Here is a 16,763-nt window from a genome sequence, read left to right on the forward strand (position 1 = left end):
TGAATGCTTGAATATGTTACTCCTGAGTAATTTGCAGCAATTTTATAGAGAATTGGAGGTGGTGGGTGGTGTTAAAAATCACAGCACTGTTTTTTCCATACTTATGCTAGTTCTAGAGCTTTCATTGTTGTATTTGGAAAGTTTAGATAGAAACTTATATTTCTTTCCTTACAAGCTGATAAAACTGGATTGCTATATTTTGGGGGGGTTTATGTGAGGATATTTTGGGTCTCAATTTCAGTCTTACCTGATGTCTGCTGTCAGAGTAGCATTATTAATTGCACATCTGAGATGGCTTAAACTCATTACTGAAAAGCATATATTGAACCTTTAAGAGATTTAATGAATTTGTACGAGGTAATCACATAACCTTTTATTTAGGATTTACAATTGCAATTGAGAAGACATCAAATTGTCTAAAGTGATGATTCTTTTCAATTGTTTGCCTAAAGATACTGTTTTTAGAATAGGACTAGCAGAAGGAATGCTAAAGGTATCAAAAGAAAATGTCCATATATTTTTCTTGCGAGGTATATGACACCAACGTGTTTCAACACTAATAGAAGATATAATTCATATACATGGAGTTCTTTATGTCAACACAGTAGAAAAGCAAATGCTAGTGTCGATTTGATTTGCACTGGAATAGAAATTAACAGATTGCTGAGATTTACAAAGAACAATAGCTTTGGACACACAGCCTTTCCAAGCTCAGATTACAGTAGATAAGTGCTATAAGAACACAGAGCTGTTCTTTTTTCCTTCTGTTACTACAATTGATTATAGGACAAATCTTGACCCTTGCAGATCTAAATTAGCACACTATCTTCCATACATTACAGCACCAAGTGAGGCATTTCACAGCTGTTGGTCAGGTCATGGGTTCCAGTAATAGTCTGTTGAGCCCAGTGTAGTAGTCTTGTGTATAATCACAGATCCATCTGCCTACGCATAGTTTGCTTGCATCCTTTCCACCCCAGAGCATTATGTGCAGCAAGCAGCATATAGAATCAGACCCTTACCATTTAGCATGTTGAAAAAAGAGTTCTTCATAAATAATTTCTCCCCAGTTGAAAGTACCCTGTGGAAAATTATGAAAATTCAATTGATTTTTCAGTATTTCTATGACCTATCTACATGCAGTAGGATATGACCTATCTACATGCAGTAGGATTTGATTAAAAACAACTGCAGTCACTAAATGCAATAACATTGTTTTGTCTTTATAGATTCCAAACTACCTGTTTTCACTAGATGTTCCAGTTCTGGATTTTTTTTCATTCTACTTCATATCACCTTGTCTGGATCACATTTCCAGGACAAAAATTTGATCCTTGAGGTCTTTTTTTTGTTTCTACATAATTTTTTGGTACATTGTGTGAGTTAATTCAAGCATATGTGTTATGGTTTAACCTCAGCTGGCAACTGAGCACCACACGGCCGCTAACTCACTCTCCCCCCTCCCTGGTGGGAGGGGGGAGAGAATTGGAAGAGTAAAAGTGAGAAAACTCATGGGTTGAGATAAGAACCGTTTAATAATTTAGATAAAATAAAATAGTAATAATAATAATAACAGTAATAATAAAAGAATAGACAAAGCAAGTGATGCATGATGCAATTGCTTACCACCCACTGACTGATGACCATCCTCACAGAAGTTCACCCAAGTTGTCTTCTCTACATACAGCTATATCAGCTGTTTAGTGTCCACCACTCCCTGGTGTTACAGGTAGTATCATAGCTGGCATGCGGAGTTTGATCTCTGGACCTAACTGGCAGACATTTCCTCATCACAGACCTTTGAACCTCCAGATATGTTCCGAGTGAAGTGACACAAAAACATGAAGACTGAAAAGAGAACTATATTACTTCAGGGTCTTGTCCTTTTTCCTTTTAATAGTAATTGCCTTCTTGGGAAGAATCCTTTTCTCCATTATTCTCTAAATATTTTTTGAATCCTTAGGGGAAGAAGAAAAAAAAAAAAAGAGAAAAACAGAACACACATTAAACGACCCCCAAAAACCTCAACCACTGAAACTTAGCGGTTTAGATTTGTCTCTCTGTTTCTGCTCTGTTACAGTTTGTAGAAATTTCAAGTACTTTTAAAGTGTCTTCTACATGAGGAGGGAACGTCATCAATTAAAATCAATTTCTATTATTAAAGGTGTACTGGAACAGTTTGACCAGCATCTTAGAGCCAAAGACCCAGGAGCTTTAGAACAAAAAGCTGATTCTTTCAGATTTTCAGGAGAAAACTGTTAAACCAAACTCCCTCTGCTGCACTATTATGTACATGTGTTTCTTCAGTTAGGTTCATCTCTGCTCCTTTTAAGCACTCACTTCTATAGACAGTTCCTCAGAAAAGTCTTTCAGATGATCCTATTTTCTAAATTTTTTTTGCTGGAACAGAATTTATCTTAGATAGTCAAGATCATTTGGCTTTAACCAAGGCTTGTCAGTTCAAGGATGGGATCTAAATTATTTAAGATTTCTTCTCTCTTTATTTTCTAAGTAGTAGGGGTTTCAGTCTAGAGAAACAGAAGTTTATAGACAAGGCTTTTCTTTTTTTTCACTTGCAAGTGTTAATGTATGTCCCAAATCTATGTGGAAAATATCCTCAAAATACCTACCAGTACTATTTCTAGTTGCCACCATTTTTAGAGAATAGAGTACCTTGGCTTTCCTCACCCTATCTGAACCCATTAACTTCAAACATGAGATCTATTGTGAAGTTGATGGTGTTAAAACAGAACTCCGTTCTGCATCCGTAAGGCAAACCTCAAATACCTTGTCCTTGTATCAGTAGTCCTCAACTTCATTCATGGTATTGTGTTTGGAGGGTTATGGTTTGTTGTTGCCTCCCATTTACAAGGTTATTGTTACTTCCACATACTTTTATCAGCTACTACTAGCTGGTCCTGTCCCTTGTTGCGTCTCCTATTTATTTATCTGAGGTCCAGAACAACTTCAAAGCCCTGTAAATACCAATAGCTAGATCTGCTGTCAGCAGGTATTGTTATGCCAAGGAAGTTGACAGATGGGGTCAAAGAACAATGTCTCTGATCTGCTTCAGGAGGGTGTATAATTCAATATTTTTGGCTGTTTTAATTGTTTCTTCTTTGAGAGTCCTCTTATGCAGGACTTCGGGCTCCTTGTTTTCACAGAATCACAGAATAGTTGAGGTTGCAAGGGACCTCTGGAGGTCATCTTGTCCACCCCCCTGCATGAGCAGGGTCACGTAGAGCAGATGGCCCAGGACCACGTCCATGTTTTACCTTTGTCTAACACCCTGATTTGTGATGTTACATCAATTCTAAAAAATTGTTTCAGGACAGGATAAGAAAAAGATGAGGGGACTCTAAAATACCTTCAGTGTAACTTAAAGGACTCATCTAACTCTGTCAGTACTCCAATGTATAATCCCTAAATCTTGCTAATTTTAAGATCTAGTGCATGAACCTATACACTTTCCATCAAGATTCTTTTATTAAAGCTATTAGGATTTTTATATTGACTTAGTTGGGACCTGATCTTACAGAAGATGTATATCTACGTCTTTAAACTTAAAATGTACCTCTGAATAACCTGTTGAGCATTGTTATTCTGCTTTCATCTTCCCACATGATCTTGAACTTTTTTTCTCTCCCATTCAGCCTCTTTAGAGGAAAACATATTCTGGCTCATCAAAGTAGTTTACATAGCTTGATATGAGTGCTTGTATTGTATTATATATCTTGTACATACATCTCGGCTATTTAAAAGCATTTTATCTATAGTTAAATCAGGTATACATGTTTTCATTATTTTTTAATACTTATGCTAGAATATTTCATTCAAGAGCCAGACATCTAGGTTTTTTCTATACTAGGTAATATTAAATATGACCTGGAAAGCTTCTTCGTTTTTGAGAAGGCAGACATATTCCTTAAATGTTGTTTTCATTTTTATTCTTATGATCTAATAAATTTAAATGACTGGCTAAAACTTTGGAGATGGGTATTTGTGTTTGTTAAAGATTTGTGTTACTTGTCACTTTAGATACAAACGTCAAGGTAAATTCTCTGTCTTGTCTAAAATAAATTTTATGACAAAAATGTCCAACCACTGCTAACACCAAAGCAGTTTTGTCAATGATAGGAACTGCAAATTTTAATGTAGATAAGGCTCTCAACTTTATCATGCTACTTATTTTAATTTCCTGACTAGGATTATTTTGGACAACGTTCACAGAAATGTTATTTTAGCATGGTCATCTCTGAGAGCTGTAAGCGTCAGAATTTCAGGCAAAAATAGGGCAGGCAATCCCTGATCAAAAAAAGAAAACAAAAAGACCTACTTTTCATTAGAACTACAGAAGCTTTTTCATGTGGCATTTTAAACTCTCCTGCAAAGCTTACCGATTTCTCCCCCCCCACCTCCCCAGTGCTGTTACTGCTGATTTCCTTCCTCCATTAAGAATTACCCATGCTTGGTAATGCTGGTATCTTTTGAACTTTAGCCTTCTCAGGTTTTCCTCACCTTTAGGCAATGTCAAGCACTAATAGTGGTTTGTGATTTTTCTGCTGTATTTTATAGTACATTCACAGACTAAGCAAGAAACTTGAGGCCAGCTGAAGCAATCAGTTGAGTTACACACAAACTAAAGTGTAACGTGAGTAGCAAGCAGTTCCTCTCCTTCCAAACCCAGAGATGCTAGGGACTAGAGATCTGCTTAGGTAGGTAAATGGACTTAGCACTCCCCTTGCTACACAGAGTTGTTTGTGAATGGGATGTTCACCAGTCTTCCAGAATGATGAAAGTTGCAGCTAATAGCTGTTGAAAAATAATCTTTTGGAAATTCATCCTCTTACCTACAGTTTCAAACTGTCTCTTTGGACTTTGGCAGGTGAATCTCTAACAGTTAAATACTTGTTGTTAAGTGTACCTCCACAACAATGTGGAATAAAAAGGCACTGTTATTTAAATGACATACAAAATTATACTGTAATCCCAGAAGTCTCTTAGACCTTACCTTAATACAGCATTGTACCAGCTCCTTCCACCATTTTCCTTATCTTTGAATGGAAACTTCCCAAATTATAACTGCCTTTGCCTTTAGGGTTTATTTCTAATAAGCACTAAATTTGGTCCCAATTATCTTAAAATAAGCACTCTACAAATAATCAGATTGTATTCTCATTTTTAACATGAAGACTAAAGGGCTCTGTAATATGCAGTTCTACTTTGTAAAATAAATAGCTGAAAACTTCTCCCAAATTAAGAAACAGAGTGTCCCAGTGAGAGCTTTTGCCTTCACATAATGAACACAGGGGTAATAAATCATTCATCATTTAATCAAGCTACCTCCCTGAGAGTCCAGCTTCTGGGCAAGTTTTGACATAGTTGCTCAGTGGAACTCTAGTGATTTGCTCTTCGAACACTCCCAGGCTAATCCTCATGGACAAGTTAATATTTGCAAAAGTTTAACAGATTTCTTGGAGGGATCGAGTTTAGGGAGGTCCTCTAGCTGGTCTTTTCAGTTCCGTGCTATTGTGCCCACATATGAAAAAAAGATGCTGCTGGCTATTCTCTTCCAATTCCTTAGCAAGCATCTGAGTTACAGTGTTCCTCTGAAGGTAAGGTAGGGTGGTGTATGCCATGACCCTTATGGGTTTAGCGAGTGCTGCTGCGGCTAACTGCATTGGTCCAACAATGCCTGGGTATGTAGTATATCATCTTTTGTTGCCTTGGCATTTCAAACAGCACCCAGCTGCCCCAGCTTTTTCACAAGCTATAGGTTAGCCAGTAAATATTTAGAGGCAGTCATACTTAGCAAGGCTGAGAGATTTACCTCTATGTGAATAACCATACAGTAATATTTTCAAAGCTAGGTCACATAGAATCAAGCATGGTATTTTCCTGTATGTGTTAGGTAACCAATAGTAGTCTGAGACTCAAAATAGAGTTTTTCTCTTCAATAACTTGCTTCAACAACAAATGTTTAGGGGGTGGGGAGGAGGTTTAGGTGAGATCTAATTTCTAGTTTGCATCACAAATTGCATGAAATACTGTTTCAAAAACTTAAAAGCGATAGGCCAGTGAAGCATTTAGATTTCTCACTGTTAGTTACCCATGAAGTACTTTTCTTTAGCGAGGGCATACAGTCACAGAAGATATTTATGGTAGGAAATTGGATATGTATTTGAAATAGTTTGCTTTATGTAATCAAACTGTTAAACGTGAAGATTAAGTAAACTTCAGCTTATTTTGAGTGTGTAAGTGTAATGCAACACAAAGTTTGGTGAAGCCATAAACAATTTTTGAGAATCACTCAAAACTTTTATGAAAAAACCCTACACAACAGCTTTAAAGAGTACTTTTTTTTTAGATTATTTTCTTTATTTCCCAGTTTGTAATCAATTCTCTTTTGTTACTGGAAGTCTTGCTGTACGGGAGCTGGAGTTAAAAGTCATAATACTTTTAACATGGCTGTAAAATGAGTCTCTGTTTTAAAAGTATCAAGAATCCCTGAACACTTTAACATGTGAAGTATCCATTGTTGTAGATTTTTACTCTTTAGTTCCTTAGGATTATCAGACTGTGAATGAGATAGTCTGCTTTTTGCTGTTTACAAATTAATTTGTTATTTTGTTCTATGACAAACTATTGGAAGGAAATGTGTAATTTTCCACAGAAGTAATATTTCTGTGAAATAGCAGGTGATTTAAAAAGTAACCAGACAGTGGGTACAAGTATGGACCTGACCTGACCTGACCACATAAGTCAGGAGCTTACTGCTGATGGTCAACCATAGCTGTAATGTCCTTATGAACAGTTATTGGAAGGAGGTTACCAGCAGCTGCTTTCTTCAGAGATATTTTTTCTGTTTGTGTAAACAGAAACAGGGTGCCAGTCCTGCCGGGCACACTTGGGAAGCAGTGTCACTGGTACCCCATTCCAGCTGCAGTGACTGTGCGTGCACACCTACAAATGTGCATATAGATGACAGGCATCAATAAAACTCTAGTTAATAGTAAATGACTAAATTACTTTCATTTTTTGTTTTATATGAAGTTTTGTGCTGAATTAATCTGGCAAATCCACTAGTGACCTCTTCAGGAACAGAAGTGCCTGCTATGCCATGTTTATACCAGCTTGCACTGATGTAGCATGTTGTTTGGCATACTACAAAAAAAGACAGATTTTTCTTCCCATTACAGGTAGTCAGTATGGGGTTGATCTTTAGATATCTAAGAAAGATACTAGCATTAGAGACATACAGTGAGCTCGAGGCACACAGGTTTCAGAAAGATGGAAGGGTGTTTTGTGAACGAGATGACTTTGTGTGCTTGTAGAGAATATTCCTCTAGACTCCTGTAGTGCAGTGGGGACTTCCCCCTCTCCTCTCGGGTAGCAGAATGAGCTGTACCTCAGGAAAGAAGGGAACATCTCCTGTCAGTCAGTGTGTGTTTCTGCTGAGTATTTTTCCTTAAGAAAAAAGAGGAATATTTACTCACTGATATGCATGTTTTCCTTCTCAGTATTGTGGGAGACCTACCTGCTGATCTACTAGGGTTATTCTGATTATCACCTCGCATTCCATCTCTTCCATCAAAGAGCTTACGCAGCAGCCAGACAGCTGAGTGAAGGCTGCTGAATACATTATAATCTGAAGTTTAGAAATATTTATTTCAGTCTGTAAAGTGAATCTTTTGATGACAGCTTTGACCACTTACTGGCCAATAATGTTGGAATGCTATTAAAGTTACATTGCAGACTAATTATATTTCTTCTGCTTTTGCATAGGTAAATTATCTTTCTCCTGTTTAAAGAGATGTCTTTTCAGTTGTTAATGTTGCTTTATATTTGTTTGCCAAGTCTTTTCTGACTTTACTGCAATGGAAATCTTTTCTTAAGGAGTTCTCTGGAACTTGTCTTCATGTGATGCAGTAAAGATGACAATCATTAGAGATGCTCTGTCAACACTAACAAACACTGTGATAGTGCCACATTCTGGATGGAACAGTTCTTCCTTTGATGATGATCATAAAATTAAATTTCAGACTTCCCTAGTTCTACGCAATACTACAGGATGCCTGAGGTAATTTGCTGTTCTAGAAGACTCCCTTTTCAGAGTAATTGTGTTATCCAACAGGTCCTTTTTATACTGTAATTTTTAAGACAAAAGAGTTGTTGCATTCTATAAATTACATATAGTTCTATCATTTAGGCAGCTTTTGCATTTGGTTGGGGTTTTTCTTCCCCCATATTAGAAAAATATGAAAAGTACAAAGTTAGTCACTAAGAGATGCTAACTATAATGGCTAATGGTTAAATTTTGGTTGGTTTTTTTATAAATTATGATCATTGCACTTTTCCCTTATTAATTACTGCAATTTTTGTATTTTGTGTAGGGCTTACGAATATTATTTAGGGAAAAAATTGTGCATTTGGTGATTCTTTATTGTTGTATACATTTAAATAATTATGTTTGTATATGCATACATATCAGTAAAGAAGTGTTTGACTATTACCTTTGTGGATTTCTCAAACAGCAGTAAGAAGAAAAAAAAGTATTCAGAATAATAAAAGGCAAAACTAAAGTATCTGAAAAGAGAATTCAAGGGCCAGGGGTAGTATATGAGCTATTTCTGTTCATTTGTAGGTTTGTTTATAATTTATTAGATTTCAAATTGTGTTCTATTAAACAGCAGAGTAAGGCCATTGTGTTTAAACAGAACTGGAACTGCTTTTTATTTGCTGGTAACCCTTCTAAACCTCAGAATATTTTCATAAACTATTTTTTGTTGTTGTTCATTGGGTTGTTTTTCAAGATGACGATTTTTACACTGCTTTTGAACATAGGGTTGTGCTAGCGTAGTAGTGCAAACATGATGTCTAGAGAAAAAGCACCTCTATGGACAGGCGCGGTGGCATTTCTTTAGCAGCAGTACCATTTTCAATGTGCATCCAGTCACAGTGTAAGCTTCAAGTTTTGCAGTATAGTGACCTTGAAGGCAAATATTTGTCTACACCCTTTGCTGCTTATTCTAAAGCACAGTGCAGCCTTTTCCGTTCCCTACACTCTAATTTATACATTTATACTTCTGTCTATGTAGCACTACTACAAATGTTAATGAGGCTGCACCACAGAACAGATCACCGAATGGATCCAATTTAAAAAAGAGGCAACAAAGGGTATTTCTAACACAGACAAGCTCAGCAATCTATTCTACAGCACATACAAACCATAGATTTGGGCTTGTACAACAGAGAGGGTTTGGAATGGAAAAGTCTGCGGGAAAGGGGTTCTACTTATGGTCGTTTTTGTCAATGAGTCGATGCTATCTTGAAATTGCAGTTCTGAATCGTATTTATCTTTTATAAGAATTGGGGGTGGGTTGCTGCACAAAATGGTGTGTTTCCTTCTAAGTTCTCAATTATCAATCAGCTGTATAAAAAACTTCCGCAAACTATCTATAAAATTATTGTATGTATGTCTGTTTGTGAATACACTGTGTTCCTTTATCATTTCAACCCTTTAGGAATCTAAGCTCTGCAGGTGAAGAAGCCCGGAAGCAGATGAGGTCTTGTGAAGGGCTGGTTGATTCACTGCTACACGTGATCCACACATGTGTGAACACATCAGATTATGACAGCAAGGTGTGTGCACATTTCATCTAAGTGATTTTTAGTGCTAAACTGTATGTCTGATAGGATCCTTTGGGGTTTATATAGTATAATTTAGCACTGTCATGTGCTTAGCTCACCTGGTCTTCTCTCCCAACCCCAGTTAACTGATGCACAATCAAGTTCTGTTGCATAATAGTGTAACTTGTTCTGTGCTTTTCATTTTCATCAGTGTTGAAGTATTCATTTTTTAATAAAATAATAGTAAGCTCTTGTGCTTTTCATTTTCAGAATACTAAAAAAATAAGCCACTATAGTAGAGATTACTGTTATAAATATTTTCATATTTGAGGCTATCAGGAAAGAGATTGCAGTTTTCCCAGAGAAACAGACAAAGCAATGCCCAAGGCCCAGAATTAGAATTTAGTGCTTGTGCTCCAAATGCCTTTTCACCTCTGCTTCATTTGTTTGGTTTGCTTTACCACTATGTAAGAAAGTAACTAATTACATGACATCTTTCTGGTTTGGCTTCAGACAGTGGAAAACTGTGTGTGTACCTTGAGAAACCTTTCTTACCGTTTGGAACTGGAGGTACCTCAGGCACGTCTGCTAGGAATCAACGAATTGGATGACTTGTTAGGAAAAGAATCACCTAGCAAAGATTCAGAGCCAAGTTGCTGGGGGAAAAAAAAGAAGAAGAAAAAAAAAACTTCACAGGAGGATCAGGTTTGCCGTTTTCCTTGTATTACAAATATATCAACTGTAGTTTAGCTAATGATGGGGGGGAGTACATAGCTTGAAGAAGAACTATCGTATGTTGAATGAAAATATACAGGTTTCATGTAGTTACAAATACACGTTCATTTCTCAGTGGGATGGAGTTGGCCCTATACCAGGATTTTCCAAGTCTCCTAAAGGGGTGGAAATGCTATGGCACCCATCTGTGGTAAAGCCATACCTAACGCTTCTAGCAGAAAGCTCTAATCCAGCTACTCTAGAGGGCTCTGCAGGATCTCTCCAGAATCTTTCTGCAGGCAACTGGAAGGTATGTGAACTGCTACTCTTCCTCCTATTGTTGTATTTTAGCTGTTTTTTTTTTAATAAGATACTGGAATGTGTTCAGAAGGAACATGTAACTTTCTAGTATGCATCTGAGCGTTTCTCTCTAGTGTGTATCATTAGTGTTTATGTGCTGCAGTAATGTTATTTCCACAGTGAAAAGCAACGACAAAGATGGTAGACAGGAAGAGCAATATGGAAACTGGCCTTGAAATTGGTACCATTTATTTTAAATAAACAGAAAAAGCTTTCTTCCTGTGAATAATAGGTCAAAATAATCTTCTAGCATCTTCTAGCTGTGAGTTCTGGTGGGAAGGTACTGTCAAAGTAAGACCAGCATAAATAAATTGTTTGTATTAGCTTTATTATTTGTATTATTTATTTCCATACATTCTTGCTTGTGGCCCTTGCATACAATATGTTACAAAAGCACCACATGAGAACACTTTATTAATGTTATGTATTTGTTATGGGGAGATTTAAAAAAAACATTAATTGCTTCCTTTGCTTGTAGAAAAACAGCTAAGACTTTTTCATTTTGTGACCATTATAAAATTGGTCTTTAAAAAAACAAAACAACCCAAAATTGTTCCCTTTTCAACTGATTTGTCATCTATTAAGATATTTTGTCTGTTAGACCACCTTTTTTAAACATTGCTTTGTAAGAGGAATGAGTGAAAAACAACAAAGAGCCAACCCTTTATAATAGTAGAAAAGATACACATTTAACGTGTCCGCTTTTCTTTGGAAAATGCCCCCTAACATACTTAATCTTTTACTAGATTGTAATTCTTACTTCAATGAGAATGTTGTAGTAGATTTGTGAGTAACTGGAGTTTTATTATAGTTCGCAGCATACATTCGAGCTGCTGTAAGAAAAGAAAAAGGACTACCAATCCTCGTGGAGCTGCTGAGAATGGATAATGACAGAGTTGTTTCATCTGTGGCAACTGCCTTAAGGAATATGGCATTAGATGTTCGTAATAAGGAGCTTATTGGTAAGTACAGAACTGTACCGAAGAAAGCACGATTACCAACGTGTCAGACCTTGTATTGAAAAAATACTAGGATGAGATTCTACCAATAGAAATAGCATACTTGCTTTTACTATATCATGTCAGTTGTGTCACAGAAATTAATCTTTTTGACAACAGTAGCTTTTCAGAGTAATACTGACATTTTAGTTTGCGTTTAGCCATCTTGCATGGCAATCTCTTTACAATGGATGGAAGTCACCTCAGCTAAACTACACTGGACAGGAAACTGTCAGCACAAAATATGATGGAAAACACAACTCTACTTCCTTGGAGCTAAACGGTAACCTTCTCGGAGGGTTTCAAGGTCCCTTACATACTCTAAGAGGATAGGAGAGCTCTGCTGCCAGTGCATCAGTAAATACTTTATTTATGGGAGAGAGGGAAGACATCTTCTCCTAGTAAAATATTTCCACGAAAACCCACATACAGAGCAGTACATATGTGTCTTTGCTGAATTAAGTAATCAATAAGGGTGCTTGCTAGAAAAACTTAGTTTCCCTTTTGTCAATTTTAATATTTCATACTTTAAGCATTCATCTGAGCCTTTCTCATCTAGCATTTAAAAGAAACCCAAACAACATTTTTCCTGCCTTGATCAGGAATCTCAGTCTATTATGGCAAGTGTTGAACATGCCTCACCCTCAGCTTCAGACTGCTGTGGCCTAAATGAACCCTGCTAACACATGTCATGATCTACAAAAGTTTCATTTTTGTTACAGAAGCATTTTCTGTGTTGTAGACTAGTGGGATAAGTATATAACAACTATTTATACAGATAAGAGTATCATTATTCTCAAAAAGATAAATGGAGGTGAACAGATTTTTATTATATATTACTGAAGCTTTCTTCATCTTGGATGTTCAGAACATGTTTTCTTACATACACAAGAAATTAGTAAAAAGAAAATTCTGTTCTGTAGCACCAGCCATATATGGGTCATACTCCGGTGATATTCTCTTTTCAGGATTTTTTTTTTTCCCTTCCTGGCAGAACTTTTCAGTTCAGGAATGCACCTCCACCTGTTCCCTCTCCCTGTCAAAGCCTTAACTGTGAAAGAATTACTGGCTTTCCAGATATACTCCGAAACTAATCTTTGTATAAAATATTTTGAGACATGAAATGAGTCATAAATTACCCCATGCTAGTAATCTAATTTATGCAACTTTACTGCTGTTGGTAAGGGCAGGAATAATGGGTTTACATAGTCTAAACTCTGAAGAAAATAAGGGATTGGCGACTCCAAGAAATAACAATATAAATTGGTATATGCAAACGTGTTGATGAGCTTGCTACAAGATTAGCAGTGACAGGGTACTACTGTTATACAGCATTGTTGGTGATAGTTTTCCAGTGTGTTTGAAAAGTTGTTCCTTTTGTTTGCAGAATTCCTTTTTGGGTTTTTTTTTTCCCCTTAGGCACGTTATGCAAATAGATAGCTAATGGCTTTGTGTAAAGCTTAGTCATTATTCACTGTTATGTACAAACACGTGTTCAATAAAATCAATTAATCATTCAATTAACAGCACAGCCTAAGCGGGGGGGGGGGGGGGGGGGGGGGAATTACCTTAGCTTTAGTTAATTTCTTTTGTCTGCAGTGTGGTTATTCTTGTGCAACAGTCAGTAATTGAAATCTGAAAGAGCTGAGATCTGATCTCTTATGAGTAACAAATAAGGTGAACAGAATGTCTGAAAGAAAAAAATTCCAAGTTACTGTAAGGATTTCTTTAACACTCCCATAAATGAAGCCTAGGAATGTGCACTACTCCTTCAATCATAATACATAGCGTAACATTTTTCCTTGAATGATTCTGCTTTCTCCAAATAATTCCTGCTTACAAATGCTTCTGTTTTAATGCAAAAATACGTCTCACATTTTTAAGCTAAAAGAAAAAAAAAAAAAATTCAAAAATTGATTTCTAGTCTCTCTTGACTCTGTGTAAAATGTGAATTCTTGGAAGGTTTCCATGGTTTTGATCCTGTCTTTCTTTTTATTGCTTTCAGATGCAGTTTTGTAATGAGTCCTGTAATTTCAAATCTTAAGTACCAAAATGTATTTTTTTTACTTGGTTCTGTTGATGGGTTCTTATAGGTAAATATGCTATGCGAGATCTGGTTAATCGACTTCCAGGAGGCAATGGTCCAAGCATATTGTCTGATGAGACTGTAGCGGCAATCTGCTGTGCTTTGCACGAGGTCACTAGTAAAAACATGGAAAATGCCAAAGCCCTCGCTGATACCGGAGGAATAGAAAAGCTGGTGAACATAACGAAAGGAAGAGGTGACAGGCAAGTAGGCAACAAAGTTCATACCTAAACTGTTTCTCTATTCCATTTAAAATGCTCAAGAATATGGGGAATGATTTTTTGCGTAAAAAGAGGATCTGCTTTTGCAGTCCTGATCTGAGTAGCTAACAAAGTCTGAATGAATCATACTGGGAAGGAAGAAGCAGTCAGTAACACCATTCTCCTGCAGTGTATTCTCTATCTAAAGCTTTTGGAGGCTTTTACAGTTGCATGCAGTAATCACATTAATGGGGCCCATTCAAGTTAAATGGTATTTAAAAAAAATTGTCCCCTCTTAAACACCTACAAGATTAATAGAATATTTAGAGCTTTTCAAAGTCAGAAGATGTTAGCACCTTTGTCAGGATGTATCACAATAGCTATTACTTATACCTAGCATGGCCATTTGGTAGGTTGTAAGGAAAACTTGGCCTACCAAGCAGTTTACCTAGCTAGTGGGATTTTCTCGAATAGGATTGCAAAGCAAGTGTTGATTGAGAAGATCTGGCTCTCTGCAGACTTACTCAGGGATGGCTGTGCCAACCCCTGTGCTAGGGGTTTTGTTAGCTGAATTCAGCTCTGGGCTTGATCAAGCATTGTGTTTATTTAGTAGTAATAAAACCTTTCAGAACTGGGCAGCTGAGCATCAAGGAACAGGAACATGTAATGGCTCCTGAGTTGTGCAGGGTCAGCACTAAGTCAGCCTCATGGACCCCATCTGGCTTTGATCAGCATCAGTGCTCTGTACTCCTTAGCAATGTGACTGATGCAAATCATATTAGCGGGACTCTTGTATAAACGAGGATATCGCAGATCTCCTTTCTATGGATAGCAGAAATCTGATTATATAGCCAGCCCTGTGTGCTGTTCCCAGCATTTGATCAGATGGTAAAGGAGAGAAAAGGATCTCTTCTCAGAGAAGTGCGTCAGTGTGAATTAAACATACCACATTTTTAACAAAGTCTTTGTCTCAAAAGGAACCGGGCTATGTTTTGAGTATCCACAATTTGTAATACTTTATATGTTCAAGGGACACAGGCTCGTTTCAACTGCAGGTGTGAATGGAGTGATCCTTTATATGACTTCATTGGTCTGTGGAGACAACGTGTAAAGTTGCATCTGCACTTATATTTATGAGGCAACAGGGTACACTAAACAAGTTTAAAATCTTGTGAACGTATTAAGAGTGTCTACTCATTGATTAACACTATCAACTGCAATTTTTTTCGGGCTTTTCTTTCAAAAACTGTATTTGGATGAATCTTCACAGTGACAGAAAAAGGCATATGTTTAACACAGATGTCATGCTGTGGCATTTAATGTCAAATCACTACTTCAGTACCACCACCAGCTTACTACCATTTCTCCTTAAAAAGATGGCATGATTTTATTTTTAATAATAGCGAGAGCAATTTTCCTAGCCTTGCTCTTGAGAGTGGAAAAGTGTTTTCCCAACCAATAAAAGTTTTCAGTAGTGCAACACAGAACTGAGAACAAAGTGTCACTATGAGGATGTCTGGAGACTTTTAATACCAGCGCTCTTTTATTTGTTTATTGTTTTTCTACAGTTAGGAATTTTGTACAATGATTTCAAGTATGTAGTCTCAGTTTTTATGAAATGTGCTAAATAGCATGTTTCTTTTAATGATTTTTAATTCTTGCAGACAATGACAGTAGCTATTTCAACCCTTTATTCCTCATGTGGGTGACCCGAAGAGAAAATTCCTAGGCTGGAGAGGGAAATGATTGTCATGCTTAATCAGGTTCTGCACCAGCCTTTTGGTGAGGCTGCTGTTCACACTGTGGTAATGCAGGCATGCATTATTGAGACCTGGAGAGATGACCTGACTTGCTTCACAGCATCAAGGTTTAGGCTATTTTGTAGCTCAGGAACGTTGTTCTTTTGAAGTGGAATGAAGTGGCTTTCTAATAATGTAACATTCTTCACTTCCTTAGATCGTCACTGAAAGTTGTCAAGGCAGCTGCCCAGGTACTGAATACATTATGGCAATATCGAGATCTCCGTAGCATTTATAAGAAGGTAAATTACAAAATTAGCCTACACTGGAAAACAGTTCTACAAAAACTCTAATTTAATGAAAAGCGATTTGTTTTGATGTTTTTTTCTTTTTGCCACTCCACAGGATGGATGGAATCAAAGTCATTTTATTACACCAGTATCAACACTAGAGCGAGAGAGATTCAAATCACATCCTTCTTTATCAACAACAAATCAACAGATGTCACCCATCATACAGTCAGGTCAGTCAAGAAATGTGAAAAGATTTACTGAAGGGGGTACCTGGTATTCCATTTTTTTAAGTAAAAATAACCTCTCAGTTTACTCCTAATTCTGTCTAAAACACGGACGTCATGCTGTCTCTCCTCTGTATTTAAACATAAGTACTTCATGTACTCTGAATGTTACCTTAGCTGTTACTGTTGGCAGGCTTCAGATTCCACAGGATTTGTGGATGTCTCTATATTAGCATTTCAGTTTGGATAAGGAGCACTTTGAAGGAAGTCTCCCCACTTCCTCCTTAATGCAAATCAAACTGCAGTCTCAGAATGTGTGAATTGTATTCCTTTTGGATGAAACTAAATCAGATGGTGTGCTTCCAGACCACTAATATACTCCAGCTGCTAATGGGCATTCAGTTCATGGGACCAGGCCAGACTTGGTGCTAAGTAAAATCCTCAGACTACACACCTGGACTTTGTTACCAACGATTTCCCTCTACAAAGCCGCCACTCCTGTGCTGTATGATGTGGCAT

At 37.0% G+C, this 16,763-nt stretch overlaps 1 protein-coding gene across 1 annotated transcript in view; it reads left to right on the plus strand.

Moving 5' to 3' along the window:
- PKP4 (plakophilin 4) overlaps window positions 1–16,763 on the plus strand; it is a 107,865-nt gene that overhangs the window by 85,020 nt on the left and 6,082 nt on the right. The window contains exons 12-19 of the mRNA XM_076343244.1: window positions 7,897–8,080; window positions 9,525–9,642; window positions 10,144–10,335; window positions 10,481–10,654; window positions 11,516–11,666; window positions 13,796–13,991; window positions 15,945–16,029; window positions 16,133–16,250. Coding sequence (XP_076199359.1) covers window positions 7,897–8,080; window positions 9,525–9,642; window positions 10,144–10,335; window positions 10,481–10,654; window positions 11,516–11,666; window positions 13,796–13,991; window positions 15,945–16,029; window positions 16,133–16,250 — 1,218 coding nt within the window. The remainder of the gene's footprint in view (window positions 1–7,896; window positions 8,081–9,524; window positions 9,643–10,143; window positions 10,336–10,480; window positions 10,655–11,515; window positions 11,667–13,795; window positions 13,992–15,944; window positions 16,030–16,132; window positions 16,251–16,763) is intronic.

Source organism: Aptenodytes patagonicus, chromosome 6 (assembly GCF_965638725.1).
Source record: "Aptenodytes patagonicus chromosome 6, bAptPat1.pri.cur, whole genome shotgun sequence".
NCBI lineage: Eukaryota > Metazoa > Chordata > Aves > Sphenisciformes > Spheniscidae > Aptenodytes > Aptenodytes patagonicus.